Source organism: Pieris napi, chromosome 12 (assembly GCF_905475465.1).
Source record: "Pieris napi chromosome 12, ilPieNapi1.2, whole genome shotgun sequence".
NCBI lineage: Eukaryota > Metazoa > Arthropoda > Insecta > Lepidoptera > Pieridae > Pieris > Pieris napi.
In genome coordinates, this window is record NC_062245.1 from 6838068 (window position 1) to 6853827 (window position 15760).

General features: G+C 34.1%; 3 protein-coding genes across 3 annotated transcripts; 1 reads left to right on the forward strand and 2 right to left on the reverse strand.

The window, feature by feature from the left end:
* Positions 1-280: 280 nt before the first annotated feature.
* On the reverse strand, positions 281-1239 carry LOC125054521. Its single transcript, XM_047656476.1, has 2 exons — positions 960-1239; positions 281-693 (listed from the first exon to the last, which is right to left on the reverse strand). The coding sequence occupies exons 1-2, from the start codon at positions 1117-1119 to the stop codon at positions 299-301; spliced, it is 555 nt and encodes a 184-aa protein (XP_047512432.1). The 5' UTR covers positions 1120-1239; the 3' UTR covers positions 281-298.
* A 530-nt stretch (positions 1240-1769) lies between these two features.
* On the forward strand, positions 1770-6082 carry LOC125054405 (serine/threonine-protein phosphatase PP2A 65 kDa regulatory subunit). Its single transcript, XM_047656277.1, has 6 exons — positions 1770-2154; positions 2532-2766; positions 3983-4169; positions 4434-4588; positions 4845-4962; positions 5092-6082. The coding sequence occupies exons 1-6, from the start codon at positions 1929-1931 to the stop codon at positions 5941-5943; spliced, it is 1773 nt and encodes a 590-aa protein (XP_047512233.1). The 5' UTR covers positions 1770-1928; the 3' UTR covers positions 5944-6082.
* A 1222-nt stretch (positions 6083-7304) lies between these two features.
* On the reverse strand, positions 7305-14549 carry LOC125054944 (V-type proton ATPase subunit B). Its single transcript, XM_047657094.1, has 11 exons — positions 14379-14549; positions 13496-13614; positions 12989-13118; positions 12643-12774; positions 12352-12476; positions 11664-11894; positions 10960-11062; positions 10076-10230; positions 9456-9593; positions 8777-8905; positions 7305-8077 (listed from the first exon to the last, which is right to left on the reverse strand). The coding sequence occupies exons 1-11, from the start codon at positions 14461-14463 to the stop codon at positions 7940-7942; spliced, it is 1485 nt and encodes a 494-aa protein (XP_047513050.1). The 5' UTR covers positions 14464-14549; the 3' UTR covers positions 7305-7939.
* Positions 14550-15760: the final 1211 nt, after the last annotated feature.

A 15760-nucleotide genomic window follows, 5' to 3' on the forward strand; every position in this document is an offset into this window, starting at 1 on the left:
ATCTATCTGTCTTGTAATTGTTTGTTTGTCTTAATTCTAATTTCAAAATAATCTCAAAATGATGTAGCAACGTTTTCTGTGCCTGGGCGCTATCTCTTTTAATTAAATTTTATTATTATCCATCCATTTTGATTTGATTTGAAAGGACCGGCAAAACAATATGAACAACTTAACTTCGTTCAAAATCAGGGATTTTTATTTCTGATATGAAACAAGTTTGTCGGCGATTACAATAGCACTTTCTAATTCAATAAGGACATTTTAATTTAAGGAAACGATATACGAGTAAAGTTTTTATTTATGCAGCCGTAAAATGAATATGAAATACTCTGTATGCACAATAGTCCATCAGGGCCAAACATAGTGGATAAGTAATTTTCTTTGCCACGGTCGTCGTGATGAAATATGCCAAAACTCCCGCGCCTGCTGTGTACCAGCCATATTGTCTCTCATTTTTATGGGAATACACGCACAATGATACAATATTGCAGGCGATTAATAAGTTTCCTAGGTTCTGATCATCTTTTCCTCCTAAAGCCAATGCAAAAGGGATCAAGCCGGAGGCAAGGTGAAGCGTACTTAATGCCGCATCACCACGATACAAATCGGCGTTCAGGCACGGAAGCGCTAGATATCTAGAAGCGGCGTAACTGATCGCATAGGCTGACTTAATATCCTTATTGAATCTTCCACCTGGAAGAAAATTTAAAAAGAGTAATGATTTTTTTTTAATAATTAAAAGCGATCTTTGCTTGGACGTGCAAACGAGCAGGCTAACTATTAACCCCCGTCGCCATTGAACACCAACAACCCCAGGGCGTTACCGGCTTTTATGATGTGGTACGCTCTTATGTTGAAACCCCTAAGTGTAAGGGGCAAATAGTGCAAGACGTTGAGGTAATACTGATTTAACGATCCGTAATGAAAGATAAACAAAATGAAATAAAAATCCCACTAACTCTGATAGTGCATAAATCCGAGTATGCCATGTATGAAGAAGTTGGCATGCATTCCGGGGTGTGTGAAAGACTTGGAGTGCATACGGCCAAGACCTTGTCCGGCAACACAGCACAGCACAACATGCGCAATAGACGCATTAATATCGTCATTATCGCTCATCGTAAAAGGTTACATCAGCATATAAAAATGTACAAAGCTATTGCCCATTTAGCTAAATATTTTTAATAAAAGTTCAATATGAGATCAACAGATCAAAACCCAATTAAAAATAACATTTTGAAGTTTAAACAGAACCGTCATTATATCTTGGACAGTATTATAAAATATTGTTAATATCAGCTGTTGTGTAATTTTGTATCTTTGGAAACGAAACGTCTGTATTATTAGTTAGTTTTTGTAATCTATGTGTTAAATATAATATAATCTATAAATTTAATACCATCTGTTTGTTAGAGTTACCAACTTAGGATTGCTGGCCCTGAAGTTAAGGAAAATAAGATGAGTTGAGAATGAGTAATTGGGGGTATTTTGAACTTCAATGACTAGTACATCACATACATAACCACCACAAAATATATTTGTAGCTAAGTTTGAAATGGTATTGTTATTGTATTAGATAACATTAACGTCAGATTTAATAGGATACAAAAAGCCAATCACAAACAAGTAATTTATTATAAACATGACAACAAAATGAAGATGAAGTAATGTCTTCTTTTTATTAAGTGGATTAGAATTAGAATATATTAATTATTTTATTGAGATGTGTGTGAAATATTTGATTAGAGCTGGTAACACTGTATATAACTTTCGTTGTCTGCTTTCATTAATCCATAGACAAAAACAGGCTTCCATTTTATGCTGAAGGCGTAGGAATTTAGTAAAAATAACGATTACATATAAAAAAGACTCGTTTGAATCGAAGAAGAATCATAAATAAACTCTACTAAACGCAGTTGCAGTGAAAAATGGCAGCCAGTGACTCGGGAACAGATGAGTCACTTTATCCAATTGCGGTACTCATTGACGAACTCAAAAACGAGGATGTACAATTACGTTTAAATTCGATAAAGAAACTGTCGACAATTGCCCTCGCCCTTGGGGTTGAAAGAACCAGATCTGAACTTATCCCCTTCCTCACTGAGACAATTTATGATGAAGACGAAGTACTCTTGGCACTTGCAGAACAACTTGGTAAGTACATACTCTATAGTTTTAAACCTTATTCCTTTGTGAAGGCTAGTTCCGAATATTTATATGCAATTTCGCAAGAAAAATTATCACCTAAGGTCATCTAGGCTTTAAATTACTATAAGCGTTGTTTAGTTTTATCTTTCGTACTGTAATGTAATATTTTGGTTTGTTCATTGTTGACTACACTATTAAACATTCATTATAAACCAAGTAACTGACTTTTTGTATTTTATTGAATATTTATATAAATATGATTGTTGCTGTACACTCCCAGCAACCAAGTGGCAAATATTAATAGCAAATAATAATAAATAAATTCAAAAAGTATGAGGTATATTAAAAATTATTCTAATACAACATAATGTACATTCTTATAGGAAGTTTTATCAGTCTGGTTGGTGGTGGTGAGTTTGCCCACTGCCTCTTGCCTCCACTGGAATCTCTTGCCACTGTAGAGGAGACAGTTGTCCGAGACAAGGCAGTTGCTTCACTCCGAGCTGTTGCTGCTCACCACTCCCCACAGGCCTTGGAGCAACATTTTGTTCCACTGGTGCAGAGGTTGGCTGGTGGAGATTGGTTCACATCAAGGGCATCTGCTTGTGGACTATTCAGGTAGAAATGTATATTAAATCACATTAGAATTATAAATACATGAAAATTTTATGAAGTGAAACAATGCTTGTTAAATCTATTTTCTATTATACATTGGGTTTTTATAACAATTTTCTTCAGTTAATATAAGCTTTACATTATTAATAATAAAAACATTAATATATGTGTAAAAAACATTAATATATTTTATCTTAATTTGTATTAAGATAGAAAAATATCAAAGTAAATAACAAGCCTGACCCACTGTTCTACTACGGGACTTAACTACTGAAATCTGCATGTTTGGGAATTTCATTACAAAGCGCCCTGATTCGTAAAAGGTAGGACTAAGAATGATTGGGACCACGTAAACTCAAAGGTGATATTCTAATTAAAGACTTGAAAACCTAGGTCCATTCTGACATGTAATGATTGGAGACACTATTAAAATTTACTTTATCATAGGTAGACATTTTAAATTAAGTTTTGCTGTCATGTTTCATTTGTAAGGTACAAATAAACTAAAGTACACTACACCTTGAGGACTTCGTTCCTACCAAATATAATTGTAACAACACAGTAATCAAGAAGTGGGTTTTCACCAGGTAACTAATAATAATAATCCTATATGGGACTTTGCCACACAATGCATCCATTTCTTTATTAATTTCACAGATTAATTATTAATTGATTGATCAGTCTTCTGTGCCTGACACATGTTTTTAATTAATGATATTGCCTTAACATTAAACATTGAGGAAACTTGCCTCCATATATAACAAATTTAGGGTTGATTGTTGCATACTAAAGCCACCAGGCCAATACTCCTCTTTTCACTGCTCGTGATATTCTGACTAATTGGTAAAGCTGACTATCTGGCTTATAGAGTCCAACCACATTTTTATTTTACACTCTTATTCTTTGTCTCTAAGATTACTTATAATTGGTAAAGATAAATTATGGTGTGAAAGGAGTTTTTCTTTCGTATGTATTCCTGAAATCTAAGAATTCAGGAATATAGACTTACTATAAATAAAACTATTGCGGTTCTACCACTTAAATGGGTCATAATCGCGGTTTATCACTGGTAACGAACAATAAGAGTGCAGTGCGATAGCTGCATTAAACCTGCCATCTTGAAAATCTTCTATACCTCTTGATGTAAATTATCAGGAATTTTTGGAAAAGTGTTGCTATAGGTGTGATTTTAAAAATACATATTTTTTTATAATTCCAGTGTGTGCTACCCACGTGTGTCAGCGCCAGTAAAGGCTGAATTGAGGGAACATTTTCGCACACTGTGTCAAGATGATACACCAATGGTGAGAAGAGCAGCTGCATACAAACTTGGAGAGTTTGCACGAGTTGTTGAAGTGGAGTATGTTAAGAGTGATCTCATACCCATGTTTGTAACATTGGCACAGGTTAGTTTACAGATTCAGTATTTTCTATGAATACATATAATCCTTCAAATTTAACATATAAATATATCACAAGCATATTTTGATTTGAATAAAAATTTTGAACTGATTCTTCTGCTGTGGTATGTAACAGAAAAGGATAATTAACATTTGATTGTCTATTTTTAGAGTGTGATATCTTACATATGTTCTGAAAGGTTATTAACACTTTAGTGGTAACATCATTGTATAAGTTACTTATAATTTTTATTTTATTCTACATTGCAGGATGATCAGGACTCAGTCCGTATTCTAGCTGCAGAAGCCTGTGCAGCAGTAGCGGGCTTGCTTCCAGCTGAAGACTGTGAACAACTTGTGATGCCAACTGTACGTGCTCGCGCTGGAGATTCGTCGTGGCGTGTGCGATACATGCTAGCTGACAAGTGAGAAATACATACAATAGAATTTAAATATTATATATCTTGGCAAATGAATTTAATACATCCAAAAATTCAACAAGATTTGTAGGTAGGAATGGGGCAATAATAAATTTTGAATAACAAAATAGTTTAAAATTAGTAGTTCAAATTTAACTTAAATCATTGGTAAGCACAGTTTAGCTTGGTTTATTTTAACCTTTGCTTACACTGGTAATGGTATATCCATTACTATATAACTGATATTATTTCCTCTTCATAGATTTGTAGAGCTGCAGCAAGCAGTAGGCCCAGAACTTGCCAGATCCGACCTGGCGCAAATTTTCCAGGCTTTGCTTAAAGACTCTGAAGCTGAAGTTCGCGCTGCTGCCGCTGGAAAGGTAACTACAACTCTTTTTTATTTTAAAGTTGGATTACTAAAATATTACAAACCTATCATAACACATTTCTATTATACATGACATTTGCCGCTCGGCCTGATGCATAAAGCAATATGATTACTATTCTAGGTAAAGGATTTCTGCATGAATTTGGACAAAGCCCACCAAGAGCACATTATCATGAATATGATCCTGCCACAGATCAAGGACCTGGTCTGTGACCCTAACCAACATGTCAAGTCTGCCCTGGCCTCCGTGATCATGGGACTCAGTCCAATAGTGGGACGTCAAAACACCATTGAGCACCTTTTACCCCTATTTCTGATACAACTTAAAGATGAGTGCCCAGAAGTTAGATTAAACATCATATCTAACCTTGAATGTGTCAATGAAGTGATTGGAATACAACAATTAGTTCAATCCCTCTTACCAGCTATCATGGAGTTGGCTGAAGACACAAAATGGAGAGTCCGCCTCGCTATCATTGAACACATGCCCTTACTTGCTGGACAGCTGGGACAAGAATTCTTTGACGAGAAACTCACTGGTCTGTGCATGTCTTGGCTCTTTGACCACGTTTATGCCATCCGTGAAGCGGCAACTCTAAACTTAAAGAAGCTTGTTGAACAGTATGGTCCTGCATGGGCAGAAACAAACGTCATACCCAAAGTCCTAGCAATGTCACGAGAACAAAACTACTTGCACAGAATGACCTATCTATTTTGCATCAATGTTTTAGCCGAAGTTTGTGGCAAGGATATAACTACTAGAGTTCTTCTTCCCGCCATATTGTCTACGGCCGACGATAGTGTTGCCAACGTGAGGTTCAATGTCGCGAAGACTCTACAAAAGATGGCGCCGTATTTAGATGTAGCTGTCATTCAACCACAAGTTAAACCTGTTTTGGAGAAGTTGAACGTAGATCCCGATGTTGATGTTAAATATTTCGCCTCGGAAGCCATTATTGGTATTGCCGGTTAATTAAAAATCATCTAGTATTTATTCCAATATTGGAGCAGTGGTTACTTCATTCCAGCATTGAGATCCACTTATAAATTACAGCATTTAATTTACACGAGCAACATTGTAATACTTAATCATAAATAAATTAAACTACCCACATGTTTTTTCATTTATCTATCTTACCTTGTCGTCTTGCCTTAAAACAATCTAATTTCCTACCTATCTCCTGAAATGCTTATAAAATGAAATTGGCAAGTTGGATCTAAATCGCCTTTTAGGATAGACGTAGGACACATTCAAGTAATAAATAAACTTAGAAGAAAGTACTGCTCTTAACTATTTAGTAAATTGTTCAACAAGAAAACGAAAAAATCATGAAACTGATCAAAAATAGATAACAGAAATATTGCATTTGTGCATGTTAATCGAATTCTGGTAAAAAAATAAATAATAAAGACATAAAACGAACGTGCTAAATGGTTTATCCTTAATTTTGTTAAGCCCTACCTAGACGTATTAAAAAAACAGCCACATCCCATCCTTCCAACGAAAAACAATTTAGGCTCTGAGACAAGAGCAAGAGATCTGTTTTCCGTTCTCTTTTTTTTCTTAAAAGGCAATAGCCTGAATTTATTAGTGTTATAAATTTACGCGTCACGTTGTTTGTCCGCTATGGACTCCTAAACTACTTAACCGATTTCAATCAAATTTGCACACCGTGTGCAGTTTGATCCAACTTAAAAGATAGGATAGCTTACATATATATATATAATTCTACTGTGTGTCACTGAACTCCTCTTAAACGTCTAGTTCGATCTTAATGATTTTTTTGTATACGTTAAGATTTAGCCCTGGTTTAGATTCAAAAATCAGCCCGGCAGATGGCGCTGCAGTCGGTACTTACATACTTTGATATCCTAATCGCTTGAAATATCATGCAGGACGTCTGTGGGGTCCGCTAGTATATTTATATATATATATAACAATTTCTCATAACATTCAACAAACTAAAATTTATTTTGAATATAGCTTTCATTTAAAAAGTTCTTTAGTTATTACTCTTTCTAATAAAATAATAATATCCCTTAACCCCCCTAATTTTGAAAGTCGTTTACGATGACGCGCGCAATAAATTTCACCGTTATGTCTTTCGTTTTGCATTCTCATTTCTCAGCACCCCGACAGGGCAAGTACTTACCTCGTTTTCATACGAGTGTTGTCAGGAATCTCTTGTTATTACGTAGAAATGGAGCTTCGCACTCGCAGAATCTATTACTGACATTGATTGTGCATAAATTCCGATTTTTTTCAAGCGTCATGATCAGGTAGATAAATTATAACCATAGGTTAGCCTTCACATGAGCGAAATAATACAATTATGAATTTCTATACTTTATTTCCATTCAAACAACAGTATCCTAATTCACTTTATAGAATAGAAGCTTTGGAGTGAAAAGGAATTTGGAATGCAACATTTGTTCCTGCGTATATACACGTGTCCTCTCCAAGCTATATCACATATCGTTTCTGGATATTGAAAGCAAAACTTTGCATCCGGTGTTGCCAGTATACAATTTTGCTTTCCCACTTTTGTGCAAATAAAAATTGAATAGAGCGAAAAATATATTGTCTTTAAAACGTTCTAGCAACACATATATGGCTTTAAATATCAACACGATATAATTTTATTGTTACACATGAAATACATTAACTATTAACAACTTACTAATAAGTAATATCTTACAAGGACGCGATACGACATTCTGTTCAATCGTTGTTAATCAACATTCAAATAAATATAGCTTTTTATATGTAAATAAATAATTTAATAAATCTCGTGAAACAGTTTAACTAAAACCATGGCAACCTGTTTATCGAGCCTGTGCTGACTTTACGTTTATAAGGCTCACAGGATAACCATCGCGTCGGCGGATAAAACCTTGTAAGGGGATTAATAAATACCGCGAACATGATAGCAAAGGGCTAAGAAGGTCGTATCAGGGCTATAAAGGTTTTAATGACGCGAGTCTCGAGGGTAGAACTCCGCAAGAGTGGCGGCCGGAATACGCTTAAGCATCTCCTTGGGGAAGATACGCAGGAGTTGCCAGCCGATGTCCAAGGATTCAAACACGGTGCGGTTCTCGTAGTTACTCTGGAAATATTATGGATTTTAGTATTGCTCATAACAATCCAGTGTTGCAATATAGATAAAAATATTTATTGCTTTTAACTAAATAGAACATTCTGTGGTACAGACCCTCCTATTTAAGTGCTGGTGAGTATGCTCTTAATTATTTACAGTAAATTCTAAAAAATATATAATCCTACATTAAAAAAAAACGTACAAAAAAGTAATAAAAAAATAGGCCGTGTATTGTATGTATGTATCTGTATATGTGACGTTTCATTTTTAAACAGTATCTTGTTATCCATTTTAGAATTTACATTGACTTTAGACTAGATATTTAGACTGTAGTAGCTCGTTTTGTTTTCGTTTCACAAATTTCATTAATTTGTGGGTCTAAAACACAAGACATGCTCGCGTTTTTGTATAGCAAAATGTTTTACAAAAATTCTGAAAAAAGTTATAGTACTGTTTACTCATTTTTGAAAAACAGTTGTAATAGGGCAATCGAAGTGCAGATTAAATATAAAATCCGTAGGATATGAACTCACGACCATCGGAGCTATAATGTAGATCACATAGGCTTAATCGCAAACTTAAATAGCTAAAATAGCTCGATTTTACTATCTTATATATTTTTGCCCTAAATAAATGTTTAACTTAAACCTACCGTAAATGGCAACAAAATAAAATATACAGTTAATGTTTTTGTGTTTTATGTATTACCTGCGTGATGAAGTTCTTCTCAAACTTGGTAAGGAACTCGAGGTAGAGCAGGTCATCGGGCGTCAAAGCCTCTTCTCCCACGACGGCCTTCATCGCCTGCACGTCTTTACCAATGGCGTAACACGCGTACTGAAATGTAACAAAATGTTAATCACTTTGTTATTACTATAGACGTGAATGTTTTGCATCAGAGCCAGACTGCTATAGTAATGTAAAATAAAGATTTCATTATACTTCGTGAGAACCTTGGGTAGCTACGGAAATCATTAGTTAATACCTAATTAAGTTAAAGAGTTTTACATTTTTTTAGCATTTACCATTGAATAGTATTCCTCTTTAAATAAAAATGAAATAAATCAGTGGCACTACAACCTTTTTTAGGTCTGGGCCTCAGATTCCATTATCTGTTTCATGATAATTTGTCAATCTAACTTTTTTACTTTTTGGGTCTAAGGCAAGCCTGGTTTCCTACGATGTTTTCCTTCACCGCTCGAGCGAATGTTAAGTGTGCACATAGACAGAAAGGGATGAGAGTAGCACTCTTCGCATCTTAGCCAAATTAATTTTATATTTATAAAGAAAGGTGTTGAAAGCGTGGTAATTATAGATTTATAAATAAAAGTACTCGTTTATGAAATGCATGGTTAGACTTGTACTAATTCGTTATTGTAATACTGACCAGTTGGTTGGAGACTTCAGAGTGGTCCTTTCGGGTCATGCCCTCTCCGATAGCAGACTTCATGAGACGGGACAGAGATGGCAGCACGTTGACTGGAGGGTAGATCTGACGGTTGTGCAACTGACGGTCGACGTAGATCTGAGAATAGAGGAATTAAATATTAATATATCCTTAGTTTGATAGAATTCGTCTAATACCTATCAACATTATTTACTTAGGTCAAAAGACTATTAAACCGAATTTGCTTAAAGTTGGGACTCTAGTCGGAATATAGCCGATTTACGAAAAAGATCTCAATAGAAATTTAGTACATAGAGGTGCTTGGAAACCTAAAAAGATCATAATACTCAAATACTATCCAATTCCAGTACTGGTCAAATTGATAACTTTTTTAACGGTTAGAAGTACACATTCACATATTCACTTTAAAACAAAATTAAAATATATAGGAGATATATTAATTTTTTATATTTCACGCTACGAAGAGACAAGGATAGGAGCATCTTACGTCATTGAGGGTTATCTTAATTATTGTAATTGATATTTAATTTTATCATGAATACATAATAATATAAGCGATCACAATAACCTGTAATTGCATGAAATGAGGCAATACTAACCTGTCCCTCAGTAATATAACCCGTCAAGTCAGGAATTGGGTGAGTAATATCGTCGTTAGGCATAGTAAGAATTGGGATCTGTGTGATTGATCCGTTACGGCCTTCGACACGTCCCGCTCGCTCGTAAATTGTGGCCAAATCCGTGTACATGTAACCTAGGAAGAGAAAATACAAAATTAAAAAAAAAAAAATGAGTATATATATATATTTTTTTTATTTATCTCGAGTGAGATACCACAAGCATGGTCTAATCTATATATATATAATAATAATAATGTTGGTTTGTGTACGCTGAAATTTTACCATGATATATATTCCGCATCAAGGATTGTGTTTATCTATTTTGATTTTATCTTTTTTTTTTAAATTTTTTTATTTATCTCGAGTGAGATACCACAAGTATGGTCTAATCTATATATAATAATAATAATGTTGGTTTGTGTACACTGAAATTTTACCATGATATATAATCCGCATCAAGGATTGTTTTTATCATTTTTTTTCCACATGTATTGCAAAATTAAACAATGTATATGAAATGTATTCTTTGTTTTGTTTCTCATTTCTCAACCATTCAATCACAATGTGCCACAGCGAAGCGTAGCAGGGTACAGCTAGTATAAAATAAAACTAAAAAGTTTGACATCAATTTGTGTTTTCTAAAGCAAATGCACACATTACTCTGAATTCATCAAAAAAAGACATTAATGCTATTTAATAAAATCAAAATTGTTATTGCAAAATAAAAAAACGGTAGAAATCACGTACATATATTCTTACGCCAACGGTAGGCTGTTCCAAATATGTGTATCTAAACTAGAGCCAATCCAATAGATTTTTGACATATGGGATAATCACATAATAATCTGTGTCAAACAACTTACCTGGGAAACCTCTTCGTCCGGGTACTTCCTCACGGGCGGCGGACACTTCACGCAACGCTTCAGCGTAGGAAGACATGTCAGTCAGAATTACAAGTACGTGTTTCTGCAATTAATTTAACATTTCAGTATAAGACCCATTTTTTTTTTTAAAGACAATTCACACCAATTGACCTAGTCCCATGCTAAGCTGGTGAAGCTTGTGTTATGGGTACTAGGCAACGGATATACATACATATTATAGATAGATAGACATATAAATACATATTTAAACACCCAAGACCTAAGCACAACACCAAATGCTCATCACATCGATGTTCGAAGAATAACAATTGACGACTCATTGGTCTAGTGGTTAGTACCCCTGACTGCGAATCCATGGGTCCCGGGTTCGATCCCCGGCTGAGGCGAACATCGATGTGATGAGCATTTGGTGTTGTTCTTAGGTCTTGGGTGTTTAAATATGTATATCTATCTATAATATGTATGTATATCCGTTGCCTAGTACCCATAACACAAGCTTCACCAGCTTAGCATGGGACTAGGTCAATTGGTGTGAATTGTCTTTAAAAAAATAAAAAAATAATGAACACTCAAATATCTAAACTTATACAATATTTGGAAGCCCATGATTTCATACAAATCACACAAAATGGAAGTATGTTGTTGAAGATTTTTATAGGTTAAATTTGTGTTTATTATCTTACCTCGCACTGGTAGGCCAAGAACTCAGCAGCCGTGAGAGCCAAACGTGGGGTAATAATTCTCTCAATGGTAGGATCGTTGGCGAGGTTAAGGAACAGACACACGTTCTCCATAGAGCCATTCTCTTCAAAGTCCTGCTTGAAGAATCGGGCTGTCTCCATGTTCACACCCATAGCGGCGAATACGATGGCGAAGTTGTCTTCGTGGTCATCCATCACTGATTTACCGGGGAGCTTTGAAAAATATTATTAGTTACTTAAGGTATAATTTTCCGTATTCAGAAAAATTTATAGGGCAGATCAATAAATATGTCAATATTCTAGAAATATAAGAAATAATGTTATTTTATTATAAATATGTAGTAGTGACAATCAGATTCCACCACCATTCAAAGTACTATGTGCTAACACAATGCCAAAACGCAGTCTTACTAAAAAACACGGGCAAATCAATTTTTTTTATATTTTACTACAATTATTTAAAATAATATAAAATTAATGAACAAATAAACAATAAGAACACATTTCAAGAATTATTTTAAAATATATTATACATATATGAAAAAAGAGCAATGCCATTAAACTTTTAATTCTTCCACAGCCAAAAAAATTAAGAGAAAATAAAGGAAGCTAATTTCCAATGACTAGAACAATCCCACATATCGCTTTACTGTAAAAAACCTGTAAATACCTTGACAAGACCGGCCTGACGACAGATCTGGGCGGCGATTTCATTGTGGGGCAAACCGGCGGCTGAGAAGATGGGGATCTTTTGACCACGGGCAATTGAGTTCATCACATCAATAGCAGAAATACCTGCACAACACACATGTATTATTTCCTTCATTAAGATTTGGAAAAAGATATCATATTATTAGTGTTTAAAAAAAAAAAATTTAATTACAATACAATTAAATTAATTTTTATTTTTATTTTTAGTGATTTTTGGAATCAAATACCACAACTAAATAATAATGTTTACCAGTCTGGATCATTTCCTCAGGGTAGATACGTGACCAGGGGTTGATTGGCTGTCCCTGAATGTCAAGGTAGTCCTCTGCCAAGATTGGTGGACCCTTGTCAATGGGCTTTCCAGAGCCGTTAAATACACGACCTGTGTAGATAATTGTTTCACATGTTATTTAAATAATAATAATTACCAACTTGAAAAAACTACTAAAGTGTTATTTTACCTTATGTGTTAATATTATATTAGTTACTGTTGGTTAAGTATATTATAAAAAATATTTATTTATTTTTGGATTTGAAATACATGCAAATTCCAATAGTACTTATTTGTTATTAAAACATATTTCTTTAAAACTCACCCAACATGTCTTCAGACACTGGTGTACGTAGAATGTCACCAGTAAATTCACAAAGAGTGTTTTTGGCATCAATTCCTGATGTACCTTCAAATACCTGGACCACAGCTTTTGATCCGCTGACCTCCAACACCTAGAAATATGATTTTATAAACAAATGAACATGTTCCAAAATGCTAATTTCATAAATGTATTGATCTTCTATAAATTAACAGTCTTAAGATTTCAGTTTGGGTCTTTTCAACATACTTATTTAGAGAACATACATATATATGTTTCTTTAAAAAGTTAGGGTCTATTTAAACTTTGTGACAAAACGCCTTTTGTACCCAGTATGATATATTAGTGTACAAATGAATTTAATAAATAAGAAAAATTTGAATGATCTTAATGAAAAAATGATAAGAACATAATATCTTTTACAAAATTAGTTACAAATCAATAGAGCTATCAAACAGCAACAAAGAACCTTAAAAGAAATGGCTCAATGTAATACACAAAAATAATTACCTGTCCTGAACGTAGGGTGCCATCTGCAAGTTTGAGCTGTACAATCTCAGAGAATTTAGGGAATTTCACCTCATCAAGGATTACTAATGGTCCATTCACTCCCGAGACTGTTTTGTAGGCTATAATAAAAATAATTATTTGTTACATAAATCTTTAAGCCAGCAAGCTTGATAGTCATCGTTATATAGAAGTCAGAAACCAGACTATAAGATGGACAGGTAAGGATGGTTTAAACTGAAAGAAATTAAGGTATTTTCAAACATACTATTTAAAAGCCAATCAGCTGACTGATAAGGCCTCTACATTAAAGTTTTGAACAGGTGCACTTAGTATTAAAAGAATTTTTACACTGGATTTTTTATTCTTAAGTCTACAAGCTCATTACATACTTTACTCAATAGACCATCACATGACAACTCACAACATAATTTTTCTTCACACTAATTAATTCCAGATTATCAGGTGTTATTAAAAGAATAATAGGAGAATAGAATGAGTAAAGATTAAGAATATTCTAATTAGAATTTAAAAAGGGCGTATCACAAGACTGGTGATTACGAGTTGCATTAACGTATATTTTTTAAACTGTAGCTAAATTTAGTGTTTTTATTTAACAATTATGTGATATTCATATGATTTTTATATCTAAAGACTAAGGTCTAAAATCTCAAAAGATAATGAAAGTACCCATAACACGAAAGCTTGGGGCTTATGGATAGAAATATAGCCTATTTAAATCTATGCATTTTAGAAAACATTCCTGAAAACTACTACTTTCAAAAACAGTTCTAAATGATTCCTGAAAATCAATACTTTGACATAGATTTTGTGCCAGCCACCCAGACAAGATATAGTAGGTACTCAAGAAAATTATATTACTTACTTAGACGGGGTTGGGAAATGAAGTCCCTGGATACAACAAGGGTATGCTCCTTATTAGCCTGTTGCAATGAGATGGTTTTCGCCATGATTTAGTTTCTTTTAGGCAGGCCGCTCAATAAAACACCAAACTGCGCTGCCTCTTCACCCGAAAACTGACGAATGGACGAATTGTCTATGAGATTTCACGTGCCGTCACGTGATCTATCACAAGGAAAACATTGCTATCGTAAAAATATACAATCACTAACCATAGATATACAAACTGAACAAAGGCTGTATGTAAGGATAGATAGATATAGAAACTAGGGCTTGATACAAAATCACTTTTCGACAGGCGTGACCCATTAACGCCAAATTATTATGAAAATTAGCTAATAATAAAAGTTGAACTAAGTTACTAAATAAATCAAAGCATAAGCTTACGTAATTATTCCCATACAAATTTGTTTTTTGTTTTTGTCTCAAGGCTCGACGACAGAGGCGCGCACGAATAATACCTACTTTTTAAAAAAAGCTTGAATCGCCCGTCACTTGAAACTATCCTAATAAATGTTAACAATCGTAAATTATTAAAACTAATTCTTAGTTTTCGGTAAAATTGATTATACGTACCTACATTTTTATTTGACAGCTATCTCCTTATATTTAAGGGGTAAATTATTTAAGCTGAATAGTTTATTGAGGCATTCTTATTTATTTGACACTTTGTTTTAATACAAAACCGTACTTGTTTGTAATGCAACACATGCAATTGAGAAATAAAATAAGGTAAGCGCAAAAAGTGCAAAACTAAATACAAGTAAAGGCCGATTTACATTATCTTAGTGTTTAGGAGAGTGCTTTAGGATAGTACTTTAGTTGAAACATGTAAACGCTACTTGCTTTAGTAAACGCTACTTGCTTTAGTACGGTTCTACTTGACTTTCAAGTTGAATCAAAATAGACGCTTTTTATTTTTGTTTCAAGTGATACCCCTCCCGCGCCCGCGCACCCCCCGAGATCTTCCCTCGTTGTGTGTAAACACGTAATTTAGTCAAATCTTTAGGAGAGTGCATAAGTGCCGTGAAACGCGTGCGTTTTTTTTTTATTTTTAAAGATGGCCAAATGGTCGGAAGATACAACTATTAAATTTGTGTCTGAATATGTTGTTCACGAATGTTTGTGGAACGTTAAAAACAATTTATACAAAAACAAACCGGCTAGGCATTCGGCATACACTGCCTTAAAAGAAGCTACATATTTAGTTTATTTATTTCGAATAAAATCTCGTCTTCTATTTGTTCCATAACTACAGTTAGTATTTTACGTAGAATAGATTGTATTTGCCGACGTCGTTGCGCGTTTTTTGTGGCGCTGTAATGATACTCTACTGGAAGAAATGTA